Source organism: Electrophorus electricus, chromosome 5 (genome assembly GCF_041902795.1).
Source record: "Electrophorus electricus isolate QZ-2024a chromosome 5, ASM4190279v1, whole genome shotgun sequence".
Lineage (NCBI taxonomy): Eukaryota > Metazoa > Chordata > Actinopteri > Gymnotiformes > Gymnotidae > Electrophorus > Electrophorus electricus.
In genome coordinates this window covers 5,326,084-5,339,943 of record NC_137501.1, presented here as the reverse complement: position 1 = coordinate 5,339,943, position 13,860 = coordinate 5,326,084, and the positions used below count along the sequence as shown (strand labels likewise).

Below are 13,860 nucleotides of genomic sequence, written 5' to 3'. Positions count from 1 at the left end.
GCAACCCAGTTTTGAGGAAAAACCATCTGTGTATAATTTATTTATAGTAGCCTGTCATATGAGATGCTCAGTATAACTGCATGTATTTAATTCCATTCTTTTAGCCAGCATTTCACTGAACTTTTTAAGGTCCTGCTCTTGTGTGGCCCCATGATCTTAGTCCCAAGTAATAACCAAGCTGAGTCTGTAACAATCAGAATAGTTTCATTTTTTTTTGTGTTGCTCTGCCGATGCTGCTGTAAGTTGTTCAATCTGCTGTAATTACATGCACGTTATTTAAAAATCCTACAGTGGCCTTCATTTGGCTTACAAAGTTTTTTTTACCTTTAACTAGTGCGCAATAGGATATCAATTGCTCTTAACCCATGAAATCTAAAACTGAATCAATAATATAACCATATACTGAAATCCTCGAATCCTCGTGGTAATACTAAGATGATGAATCCAGGCTTATATGCTTTTACAATATGTTCCACACTGGCACTGAGCTTCTTAAGATGGAACTAGCTGCCACTGGGTGAAAACAAATTCACATACCTGGGTCTATCTTTCATATCTGACAAAGAAAGCATGAAGATGGTACCATCTAGGCAGGTGTGAAGAGCTGTTTAACAGGAAAGCCTAGCGATATCCCTGGCGATATCCAACCGAACCTACCAAATACGCGGGGAGGAGGAAACAGGCTGCTGAGAAGCATTCTAGCACTTCTTTCAACATCAAAACTGGAGAGTGACTCACAAAGCAGAGGAAGACACTCGCATGCCCAGATACAGATGACAGTTGAGGGCATTACACCACAGAGCTTTTGACTGCGAGCTGAGCAAGAGCAGATAGCTTGGCTTTTCATACTGAAGTACCCTTGTGTGTGAATTCCATATTTAATTACATGTAACACATAATAGTTCCAAAAGGGAACTTCTTCAAAACTGAGATAACAGCTATTCTCTTCATGGAAATGGTTGGACGATGATGATTCTGGGCACATGTATCCTACATTCCCCTTTAATTATGATCTTCAAATATGCAGTGGACAAAGGCTAGCCAGTTTTCTTCGAGGCATGTTCAAGATCCTATTAAAAAGGGAAATGTAAAGGGGGTGAAAGTGAAAGCAAGAAAAGAGAAAAACTGAGAGAGAGAAAGGGGGAGCAGGAAAGAAAGAGAGGGAGGCAAAGAGACACAGGAGAAGAAAATCAGATCTGTATAATTATAACTTTAAGTTGAACAAGACGACATTGTCTCTGTTCCAAAGAGTTAATGAGTTTTGGATAGCATGTGAAAACAGCTCTATCATGGAAATTGTCTTCTTTTGGGCATTTGTGGAGAATGAACTGGCCAGTAATGGTGAGAGTGTCACTGCATAGAGGAAAGTATATCCCCAAAAACTAATGGATATGTGGTAACATTTGAACTCTTGAACCAATGAAACTTATCTCTGATGAGAGACCACCAGTAAGAGCTGGGGCAGTCAGTAAATGAGTGTGGTCCATTCTGAGTATGTGGGTGGAATAAGATGCCAACCATGTATACCGTGATAATGGAACAGCAGGCAGCATGGTTTTTAAAATAATTCTCTGCTTGCTCCGGGTCAAAAGAGGGCTGGCGATTCTAAAAGGTGCTTATTCACTGCACCAAAAAAAGGCTTGAAATATTTGACTTTTTTAATAGACATCGACATGCTAAATAAATGACCCTCAGCTCGGCCTAAAATGAACCAGCAGGGCAGTGCATTCTTTACCCATTTTGTCACTGTGTCTGTGGTTGTGTTCAGTCTCATTAGAAGCTACTGCAGTAGGTGAAGTCAGTATTTACTGCCATGCTTTTCTCTTGCATTGAGAAACCAGGGAAGCGTTTCCCCAAGAAATTGTAACCTGAACATCTTGGCATCACTCTTTGGGACATGTCAGATTCTTGCCACGTGTCTCTACAGAACCCTGCCACTCTGTGGAACAGTGATGCTCCCGGAAATATGACCGATTTCAGAGAATTTGTCTCTGACTCATATTCTAGTAGGCTAGGACAGAGGTTTTCCCTTTTTTTTCTGCCCTATATCTGAGTAGGTGTTGCTATTAAAAAAACTGATCTATGCCCAGCATACAGAAAATCACACAACAGATCTAGGATCAGTGTTACATGACAGCTTTGACGCAGCTCTCTTGTTTTCTTGGTATCAGCATGAAGGGATTATTTAGCAAGGCAAAGCAGCTTTGAAATCCAACAGCTTGTCTCATTTCATTACACCAATTAAATAGAGATTTGTTTCTGCCAACATGGCCACTGCTATAGCTACCACCCATCCTCAGACCTGGGGGAGGAGAGAGAGCCACATCCTCTTCACCAAAGGCTGAAAAAGTGGGCAGTTTTCTAAAACACTGAATGACAGGCATGGACTGGCCTGTGGGAAGTTCAGTAATGTTCCTGGAGTCCATTTTAGCGTGCACTGGTCACTGTTTATCCCCCCCCCCTCAAAAAAATTGGCTTCTGCTGCTCTCGAGATATGGTTCAGACCAACTGACTAAAGTTTCAGATGCTTTAAACTTGTCTGAATTAGCATGCTTTCAGTCCACAAGATGTGCAAAACAGAGAAAGTACAGCCAGAATTTCATTACTTCATTTATCCACAAAGCAGGTACAGTACATATGCTTTACTAATGCAGAAAATATAGTTAAATGTATTGAACAAAAAGATGGTAAAAATGATTAAATTGGCAAGTCTAGGCCCCTCTAATTTACAGAAAACAGAAATAATTTCACACATGAGCACTTAAAGGATCTTGAATTGACCCGATGCCCTCTAGAAAAAAGAGCAATTTGTAAAGATTTTATATGGTTGAGCTTTATACTGTTTATAGTTCTTGGCTATTTATCACTAGGTTCAAGTTTCACTACCTATCACTAGCTTTATGAATTGTTGGATTGTTTATATAATCTGACGAAAAGAGATTTTTTCATGGCTTCATAGTACTCTTTCAGTTTAAGATGTGCCTCATTTTTATCCAATCAAGACTGTCGATTTAGTAATCAAGTACTTTATTCATTCAACCTCTATATCCTGGGTTCTGAAGCAAAGAATTTATGTTAGTATTGTATTTTAATTATTTACAGCTGAAATTATTTTAGCCTAAGAGTTGGACTCGATTGAAACCAGGAACCTGAACACACAACATCAAGTGCATCGTCTTGTTGGCGAGAATTCACTGGAAACACCCTTATCCTGACATTCCTGGCTCATTTTAAGCAGGTGCCAATTACTCTAACTCTTAAATAGGTTTTGCTTTTGCCAGATTTAGGCCTACCATTAAAAACCCAGGGATTTCCAGTTTCTTTAGTGCTTTATTTATTGTGAATAAGAAACAACCTATTCTGTAAAAAGCAGCAAAACCATTATCACCAGTTTATACTAGAGTAAACTCATGCAGTAATACCAAGTGTGGTTTTAAAAATCAATACAATAATTATTTACAGCAATAAAAGGTTTGACATTGGATTACTAACAGATTGTGGCCGTTGAATTTAATTCGTGCTCAGGGGACTTAATCATTATGTTATCGATGTTTGGCACATCTCAGCATCAGTCTCTTTTATCTTATTGTAAGTAATTGCGCTCTCTCTCTCTCTCTCTCTCTCTCTCTCTCTCTCTCTCTCTCTCTCTCTCTCTCTCTCTCTATCTCTCTCTCTCTCTCTCTCTCTCTCTCTCTCTCTCTCTCAATATCACACATGAGAAAGACCGAAACATCGTCACGAACTCACTTTCCATAGTCGCTGGGGGGCGTATTATACTCAGGAATGAGCTAAAATTCGGCCCACATTAAATTCTCCATTTATTTATTTATTTTTTAAAAACATTGTTTTCCTTTAATTTCAATGCTAATTCGTCTTATCCTCACCTCATTTTTCGTTTGTCGACAGTTGCTGAAATCTGACTACAGATCGTTGTTTTCACACGGGAAAGATTATGTTCAGTTTAATATGTAATTTAACACATAGATCACAGTTTGCTGTTCAGGCTCACAGCAGGGTCCAGGCAACCTGACAAGTGGCCCGGAAACCGGGTTCACCCACCATGCCCGTCCATTATAATTAAACAGGTCACCTCCACCCCATGTAGCCTATTAGCACGTACTGGACACATTGTGGGATTCCAGTGTATTTATAATTATCGTTGGGTATAAATGTGCAGCCGTGCGTTCCAAAGTACTACCCAAATGGATTCCCCACACGTCAAAGCGTCTGAATTTTATAAAAGATTCATTAGAGATCTATGCCCGGTCCAAACCTATGAAACATTTATCTCAGCCCCCCCCCCTCCCCCCCCCCCTCTCTCTTTCTCTCCCTCTCCGCTACCCCAAGCTAAAGCTTTACTCCACAGTGCGCGGCGATACTGCTTGTCGTCGTTCTTCCGCGCACTTTGTATTTGCATGGACAATTGGAACGACGGAATACTCGTGTTTCACCCGGACCGGCTGGATCTCGCTTGTCCTGTTTGGATTCCTCCTCGGCCGTAGTTGCCTTCTTGAAATCTGACATTTTCCCTCACTCCTGGGAAACTAATTGGGCTTGTGCTTCGCGTCGCCCGGTGTCTGCGAGGTGTGTCCCGGCCGTCTGATCTTTAGTTTGGATATTACTGCGTTCTTGCACCGCGCACAAATGACTGAGCGAGGACGTATCAACGGGAGACTTTGTTCTCCGTCGCGCGCCTTCAGGGCGACCGTTGGGTAAAGTTGAGATGGGAAGGATGGTCCCTGTGTAATCGCCCGCGCTCGGGATTTGCAATTATTTATTAATTGTCAAAGCGAAGCATTTGCTATCTCCTCGTGCGAGGACCATTAGCAGGAATTACTTATTCACGGGATTTATTAAAAAATCATGAAGACGTTTGTTGTTGAGGGTAAGTATCCAAATACGACCCTTTTCAAAAGTTTGCCTTTTGTATTTTCGTTAATCTTGTTTTACAAGCTCCTAAATTCGCGGTTAAAAGCCTGATTGTGTCCTGTACATCAGCAAATGTGTGAGCTGTAGTGTTAGAACGAAGAATTATGAATTTGAACCACTGCGGTGAATAATAGCTCGGTATCTAACCGGTTTGGGTAGCGCAACTACCCAAACCGGTTGTCCCTCCGTCTCTCTTGCACCTGGTCAAGTCTGGAAGCTTCGCTTGTTATGCGGTGTTGATTCGCGGTGCTCGCTGGTTTGATCGTCTCAGGTGCGGAACTCGCACCTTTTGCTTTTGCTCAGCAAGAAACACGACGAAGTGAGGAAGCAAGCTGCTCTATTTTGGCCGGTGACATACTCCTCCCAAGTCATTTTTTTTCCGCCTGCGAACAGATACTTGCGACCTTGGGCATTATCACAACTAGGCTAACGCACAGTGAAGTAGATTGTGCAATTGTATGTGTTAGTCGAGACGAACGACGGGTGTTTAAGGAGTGTCCATTAGTCTAGCCGAACTGGTAAACTACGTCGTATTATACGTGCAGGATAAAAAGTGTAGGACGCAACCCCCCCCCACCCAATATCAAGTTCCAGCCTTCAGTGAGTGTGAGACGTGAAACTTGGCATCATGCCTGTTTTATCCCCATCCTTCTTCAGCGCTGTCTAAGAATCGTGGGTCATTTTTCATTTTATCTAGACAAAACGGGGGGTTCAGCAACGCAGCTGTAACATGTAATCTGTAACATTTTATCCATCGTAATACTATCCACCTTTCCCCAAATGTTTTCAGGGAAACAGGTGAGACATTAACAAGACACTGTTAACCTTTACTGCAATGCTCTCCCACGTCCTTGCTCAGATCTGCAATAAGCAATAGCCAGTATCTGTTTGTAAATTCTAGTAGCTGGTTGTAAATTCTTGTAATTATTGTAAATTTGAGCTTGTAAAAGACTTAGTAAAACATGCATACGTACATTACACGCACACACACACACACACACACACAAAATATGAGGGATGGGAGCCTTGAAAGACTGTGCTCCACCCACGTAACATGACAGCAGCATAAGCTCCACCATGCTGAGTATGTCTCCACAGAATGTAAGGCGAATGCTACAACCCCAAGTGTCCGATGCCAGGTCTTTCAAACAAACACGGCACTCCTTCCTTTCATTTGGAGAAGATGGCTGGCGAGTGTGCGTGCTTGCGTGGAGCAGGTGAGGGACAGGTTGTGCACGCAGCACCTTATGAGGCCGGGGGACTGGATCCTGACAAAGGCAGAGGAAGGAAACAGTATCCCTACAGGGTCGGACCTACAGCCGGTTCGCACCTCTTTCCGTACTCCTGCAACACTCCTGAGCTACGCTTGTTTAGTTTGAAAAATGCTTAATGCTTTTTGTCTATTTGTGGGCGGTGGGGGGGGGGGGGGGGGATTGATAAAGAGACAAACTGCAAGGGTGTTCAATGCTTGAACTCTCTGGGACCCCCCTCACCCCCCACTAGGGAGAGATATTTTGTAGATCTGTGGTGCTGTGGGTTTTAGTCTTAAGAGCTGAAGAGCAAGGCAGTGGAAGTGTTGATTGGCAGGGTTACAAGGTTTGTCAGAGCTCCTCTCTGGTGATGTTGGAGCTCCTCCTAACGAGCTCTTGTCGGCTCACCTCACTGAATCATGTTAACAGACATGTTTATTTTCCAGTAATAATGGATTTTGCAGGGTGATATTTTGATATCGATTTGAGTTCCTTTCAGCTTGATGTTTTTATGTTAGCTTCATATACATTTTGGTTAACCCATTTTTAAAACTATGCAGGGAATATAACAGAGAAACTGGTATTTCCATTGTATTTGAATATATTGAGCAATTTTTAATGTCTGTTTTATTTTACACTTCATATTTCTTCATTATGATATTCCATAATAAGTCCTCTCAGCTCCTCCCAGTGAAACCACAAGGCTTCCAAGGCGTTGTCCCTGTAGTTCCCACTGAGATGAAATGGTGACATGTCTATCGCTGAAGATCACAAATCATTGTGATATATGCCCCAGAAGCCCACTCATTATTTACTCCTCAAATAATGGGTATAATGTGAATGCATATCATAGAGAGAAGGGAGGGAGGGAGAGAGAGAGAGAGAGTACTCACACTTAGTCAATAATAAGCTCATTTTTGCTGTGTGTGTGTGTGTGTGTGTGTGTGTGTTTGTGTGTGTGTGTGTGTGTGTGTGTGTGTGTGTGTGTGTGTGTGTGTGTGGGTGTGTGTGTGAGAGAGAGAATGAGTCATTGGGGAGACGGTTTCATCTGTTACTGCAGGTGTGAATTAGATGATGCCAGAATCCTCTTGTTTTTGCACATGGAATACTGAAGGATTTGAATGGGCTTTCGTGTGCACATCCAGCTTGTGTCCACTGTGTTCTTTGATATTATTCCTGTTCAAATGACAAAGCTTCCATACTTACAGTACCAGATAAGCATCACAGATTTATCTGTCATTGCTAATTAAAAATTTAAGTGCTAAGCATCTCATGGAACTTGATTGTAACTCACTCAATCACTCGCTCAATCACTCACTCACTCACAGTTAGCAAATACAAAATTCTCCACAAGGTGGTGGTGTCATAGTGTACATAGTGACACTGTGTGTCCTTGTTCAGTTGTATTTTGATCAAGATTTGAATATTTCCATACTCATATTCACATGTATGACATTACACATTCTAAGCACTTTGTGTTAGGCACCTATTACAATTATACACTAATTTAATTGCATCACTCAAGCCCTGAGCACACTGTATTTTCTAACTATGCAATCATAATGTTACTTATGTCTGTTCTGCCTGTGGATGCTTTGTTAAATTACATTAATGTGCTAATGCATTTCTGAGTGCTACGTGACACCTAGGCCTAATTAATATGTTATAATGAGCTCTTCATGTTTGTGTAACTATGCAGGTCATGTGGTAGCCATTAACTACATTTATAGCTATGATCCACTATTTTTAACTATTGAGGACATTGTTCTCTTTCATATGGTTTAGATGCTAATGCAATTTATTTCCAATGGACTAAAATGCGTATGCACAAATGTACTTTCTTACAGCACAGTGTCTTATGACTGTCATGGTCTTAATTATCCCACATATGACTGGATTGGAGGATTAGTTAATGCTACTTCATGATCTAGTCATTGATACTAGGATCTTATGTGCATAAATAAATAAATAAATAAAAAAGTACAGCTGCTGAGTTAATTGTGGGTTATTCACTCAGGTAAAGTTTATGCAACATGCCTGTGCTCAGCAAAATCTGACGCACATTTCAAGTTCTTGCCTCTGGCATTTTAAAATGGACATACTAGCCAAATCATCTCTTGTCTTCTGAAACATCCAGTTTATGAAGTTTGTTGAATTTATCTAAGAGGTCATATTTAACTCTAAACTTTCGAGCTCAGTTTTTGTGCTTCAGTTTACTTAGCATTTCTAGAGCTTTCACCACAAATTGCATAAAAAATGAAAGCCTCCTTTAATGTTAACCTAAATGTTTATGATAATCTGGATTGCAACAAATATTTATCTGAAACGCTAAATTAGCCAAATTAGAATTTTCCTGATAACCTTTAGTGTGCAATGTGCATATTTGGATAAAATACATATTTTGAAATATTGCAATGCCATTGGTTTAATGTTTTAGGATTTTATATTTTATATTTATAAATAACGTGCCATCTGTCAGTTTATCTACCATGGACGAGACATATTAGGAATAAAAGTGGCATAAATAGGTAGCGTGTACTTAAAATTAGGTTGGCTGGTTGTTACTTTAAAAGACCCATTCATAAATGAAAGATTGCCGATTAAAGTGCTAATTGAAGAGGACTGACTGGGATTGTAGGGGACACAGTCACCGCATGAGTCTAGACCACACTACTGACACTGAATTTTGTGGATTGTTGCCTTTTTAAAGAAATCACCTCTGGTAAAACAATCTTTCGAGTGTGCTAAAATGTACTAATCCCATTGTATGCCAAAAGAATAGTAGGATTATATAAATGTTGTCAACCAAGCTCAATACATGAAGAAGTAACATCTAACAACATGTAAAATATATATATATATATATGGACCATGAAGTGCTAGCAATCGTTCCTCATCAGTAGCACTTTAATTTTGACAGGCTCATTCTGTGTTCATGAAACATGCCCATAAGGCCTCAGTTCCCATTTAGATTCTGTTTACAGTCTTGCCATTCTCAGAAAGACCCTCCGTTAAATCTGCACACATGCGTTGCTGCAAAGCAGTGGGAGCATGTTTAGACATGTGCTGATTTTGAGACTTTCTTCACATAGATTCAAGAAGATGATGGCAGCTCTTACAAAGAAATTGTGGGCCTGGTATCTGGGAAGTTACGTGTCGAACCGCAGCCGAGGGTGACTGTTCTTCTGGGTGTCACACAGTACCCTATACAAACCTGCTGACTGATAGCCTATGGGAGATAGAGAGGCAGTTGGGTCTTTAAGGTCCAGAAACAACAAAACAGAACCATGCATCAAGATGCAATCACAGATGTGTCTAGGCTAGTGCTTTATGGGGTCACAAAAGCGCATATTTTACATTATTTTAGATCAGTCAAATAAATCAACAAGAACTGTGTTGTGAACAAGAGCAGGGTCTCATCCTTAAAACCTAATGAGGCGTTTGATCCAGAAAAAAAAGCTCTCATCATTGTGGCATAACCTGACAATCTATTGTTAGAAAAAAAGGAATAGACTCAAAATTAGAACAGAAAATAGTATCATTCTTGTTACAGCTTAGAGGCCAAGCTTCAATACATGCAAAACAGTGTTTGAAAGTGTTACACAATATAAAGGGATTTAGTTGTGTCCTTTAAAACAATGTGGTAACCCGTTAAGGGAAAGTGGAGGCCATGCAAGACAGTGGCTGGGAAAGATGTGGACTGAACCTCCTGGAAGACGTCAGGGCAGGACACTCTAAAGTGAGTTCTGGTCAGTAATTCCCAACATGCTCTCTGAACTCTTTAATCATTTGTAAAATCTCAACAGAAACCCTAACAGCCCTTCTAACAGAAATGATAAAACTAGAAAAGTCTGTGTGGAATTTGCTCCAGTAAGTTATACCACAATGCACATAACCAATAGGGTACACTTTGTCTGTGGACCCCCAAACCTTACAAGACTGATGTAAGGTACTTGCATGCACACACTCACACACACACACACACACACACACACACACACACACACACACACACACACACACACACACACATACTTGCATGCATGCACACACACACACACACACATACACACACACACACACACACACACACACACACACACACACACCCTGCTCAATCCATCGCCACAATGCCAAGAGAAGGCTCCTGCTTTCGAATCCTCTAGGCATAAATCTTTAAGCTAATGACCTAATCTTTCCTACTCTTTCAAGCTGGGATGGCTAGCCTTTGTTCCCACAGAAACTAATTGATGTTTGTTCAGGCTCCCTTTCTCCTGTCATGCCGCGTGGACACCAACGCAACAGCTAACAATCACTGTTCAAGACAAGATGAGGGCCGCTATCTGCTATGAACCTTTTCTCAATTCATTTGAGGTAGGAAAGGTCTGGGGAGAGGACCACAGCACATTGGGGCAGCTAATGGCGGCTGAATACAGCAAATGATGGATGGTCTGGTAAATAGTTAATTAGACAGAGCAGAGGAGGATCTTAAATTAGGTGCAAGACCAGAGACTCTGTCAGGACCATAAGTCAGTGTCTTGCCCTCATTTTTTCTCTCTCACTCTGCCTTTCCTCTTCTCTTCATTCATCTTTTTCTCTCAATATGTCTTTGTCTTTCTCCTCATCCATCTGTGGCTCATGTGGTTGTGCGCTTGTTCTTTGTTTCTCTCTTTCACGCTCACACTCTCTCTCTCTTTAGTAGTAATACAACAGAACCATTAGTGCTTCTCTGCACCAGTTTCACTCAGAGAAATTAGATCATTTGAAGTTTGAAAGCCAGCAGGTCTGAGCTCAGACATAATTCACTAGTGGAGCCATCAGATCTTCTGTAAGTATGGGTTGGATAAAAATGCAACATTTCAGTTATTGCAAGTGGAGTGTGTTTCATAATATATAAAACCACATGGGTGAACCCTTTGGCATGGTTAAAGTCTGGGCTGCTGTACCTCATCAAAACAAATGTTTCTTGGATCATGTGAAAACCATGATGAATCAAACACCCACAGAACACTCATCTGAAATGTCTGAGATTGGTAAGGACACTCAGCACAGAATAATAAAAAACAACTTGTGATTTGTCAGAGGGATAATCTGCATATTGCAAGGTTCTGAGATAACAATATTGCAAATGTCAACTCTGCAATAAGGATTAACAAATGATGTATTTTGCAGACTTAGTTGCATGTTTACACTGTTTGACCTTTCCTTCTCCCTACATAGGAACACAATACAATGAAACATGCCTAACCAAGCCAGGCAACAGGTCAGAAAACTACATTCCTTGGGTCTCCACATAGGGGGTATGTTGAAAATTGGTGACCCATGACTTGACAGGGCTTTGTGTTGCCTGTTTTGAAGGTGACTCCTTTCGAATCCTCTAGGCATAAATCTTTAACCCATGTGTTGTGGTTCCACTCACCCCATTCAATAATAAATTACAGCTATCAATCTGAATCACATGGAAGCAAACAAAATGTCACTGTCAAACACAGTATCACTGTTTATCAGGGCAGTAATGGCCACACAGTGAATATTCAGATTTTGTCTGAGGTATAACCTAGCAGATTTCTTAAATGGAGGACAATATAGCTACAGATAAGCCAGCACAGTACACAGAGTTTGAAATCACTGCTTATCAGACATCAATTCCATTTGTTCTTTATGCTGTAGGTTGGTATGTTATCTGATCTTGGTGAAGAAGGCCAATGTTTCTGTCAAATCCTTGGTAAAACAATCGTTGCTGTCTGTTAAGCTGGCAAGTAGCAAAGCACAGGCGATATTTCCAGTCTGCTCTCCACACCATCCTTTTCTGTGTGCAGACTCACTAATTGTTTCTCCCTCCGGTGTGGCCTTGGCCCCATGGTTGATAATGTGTGTTCCTCTCCACATACACCAGAGTGTAACTGCTCGATCGTCTCGCCCGATCTGCTTAGCGCGCCCCTGGCGTTCATTCCCAATGCGTAAAACCACGCTGCTGGCATTGCTAATGAACAGCAGGAGACGGGTCCCATGGAGACAAACGCATGCAATGCAGCACATAAGCTGCACCAGAGACAAGACTTGGGAAAAGTGGCGAGAATGAAAGCAGAAGTCATGGAGATTAGTGTCCAGTAGTGATTTACACTGAAGTTAAACTTTAATTGTTTGTTTTCTTTTTTATATATATATGTGTCTGAAAGAAACTTATACAGAGTGTTGGTCACTTAATTATTAGTATGGATTAGTATGGATTGGAAGAACAAACAAATGCTTATTCCATTTAGTGTGTGTCATTGATTTGCCCCTATGGTAGAGAGGGAAAAATGAAATAACTCATCCTGTGAGACTTGTGTATCATTTTCAGGAGACAAAAAATAATTTCGAATCCTGTGGGTCTTGGTTTGAATTAGGCAGTGAACATTAGAGTGGGGAGGTTGAACAGCAAAAGGGCTATTTGGACAGTCACCGGGTCGCCTAGAACAAATGTATGCTGTATACTACAAGTGTTCTTTTGAAAGTGATAAGCACAATAAGATATTATTTAGCAGTGCCTAAGTGTCTGAATTCTGTCATCCGCCAGCAGTAACACTTGGGACCTTGATGGGATCTTTGCTATGGATTGTTTCATATACTGTATGTCAAGTGAGTAATAATATCGCTCATGTGAATCGCTCATATGCATCGCTCGTGTGAATCACTCATTGCTCGTGTGAAATGTTGTGCGGTTTGCCCGTGTGTTTGCAACGGCATCAGTCCACACATTAACGCAAGCGCGGTGAGTGGTGGAAGAGAGAGCTGCAGACAGCCCATCTGCACAGGCAGCCTTCGAGGACGTTTTGGTAAAGCCATTTCTCAGCCATTCGGTGTCAAGATTTCATCGCTCCAACAAGATAAATAGCTTATGCTCCTGACAAAGAGAGGAATGGTGGGTGGGAGGAAGAGAGAGAGAGAGAGAGAGAGAGAGAGGGAGTGTGAGAAATGGAGGGGGGAATATGATTAAATCAAAAGGGGCCCAATTACATCTTATCATTAAGCCAAGGTTGTTATATCAACCATATGCTAAATGGTGAATTGCATGTTTTACTCCTTTATCCACCACCTCCTGATCTCCCTCTCTCTCTCTCTCTCTCTCTCTCTCTCTCTCTCTCTCTCTCACACACATACACACACACGCGCGCACACACAAAATATGCAGACACAAGAGCTTTCTAATATCTGTGGAGGAAATCATGGCAGAGTCTCGCAGCAATGAAAAGATTATATTCATCTGAAGTAGTCAGTATTTTACAAAGTGCCAGTGGGGTCCAACAGCTGGGTGGAGTCTGCCCCTGCCCTCATGCCCAGGAGAGAGAAGGCAGAGAGGAGACTGAGAAGGGAAGGACAGACTTAGGGGTGATATTACAATTCAGGAATCATGAGTGTACTCCCAAACCTTATCTACAGGGTAAGGTGTGTGTGTGTGTGTGTGTGTGTGTGTATGTTGTGTGTTGTGTCCATGTCTGCGATCCACAATGTAGATGCTAACTATCATATAGATATCAAAACAAAAAAAATTAAATGTGACCACAGTCCTCCTGACAGAATATCCATTATGATGAAATTTATAATCTCCTAGGCCACCATTAGGGGTTGCGTGGTGGAGGTGAGGTGTGCCTGAGTGAGCGTGTGTGTGTGTGTGTGTGTGTGTGTTTGCATATGGCAA

General features: G+C 41.3%; 1 protein-coding gene across 4 annotated transcripts in view; it reads left to right on the top strand.

The window, feature by feature from the left end:
* The first annotated feature begins 4,352 nt into the window (after positions 1-4,352).
* rtn4r (reticulon 4 receptor) overlaps positions 4,353-13,860 on the top strand; it is a 49,807-nt gene continuing 40,299 nt past the window's right edge. For 2 of the 4 annotated variants that reach the window (XM_027010601.3, XM_081715167.1), the window contains exon 1: positions 4,353-4,885. In XM_027010601.3, the coding sequence (XP_026866402.1) occupies positions 4,864-4,885 (22 nt within the window). In that variant the 5' untranslated portion in view covers positions 4,353-4,863. Of the gene's footprint in view, positions 4,886-4,906; positions 6,252-13,860 lie in introns of those variants that run through there. The other 2 variants (XM_081715168.1, XM_081715166.1) reach the window with 2 other exon arrangements.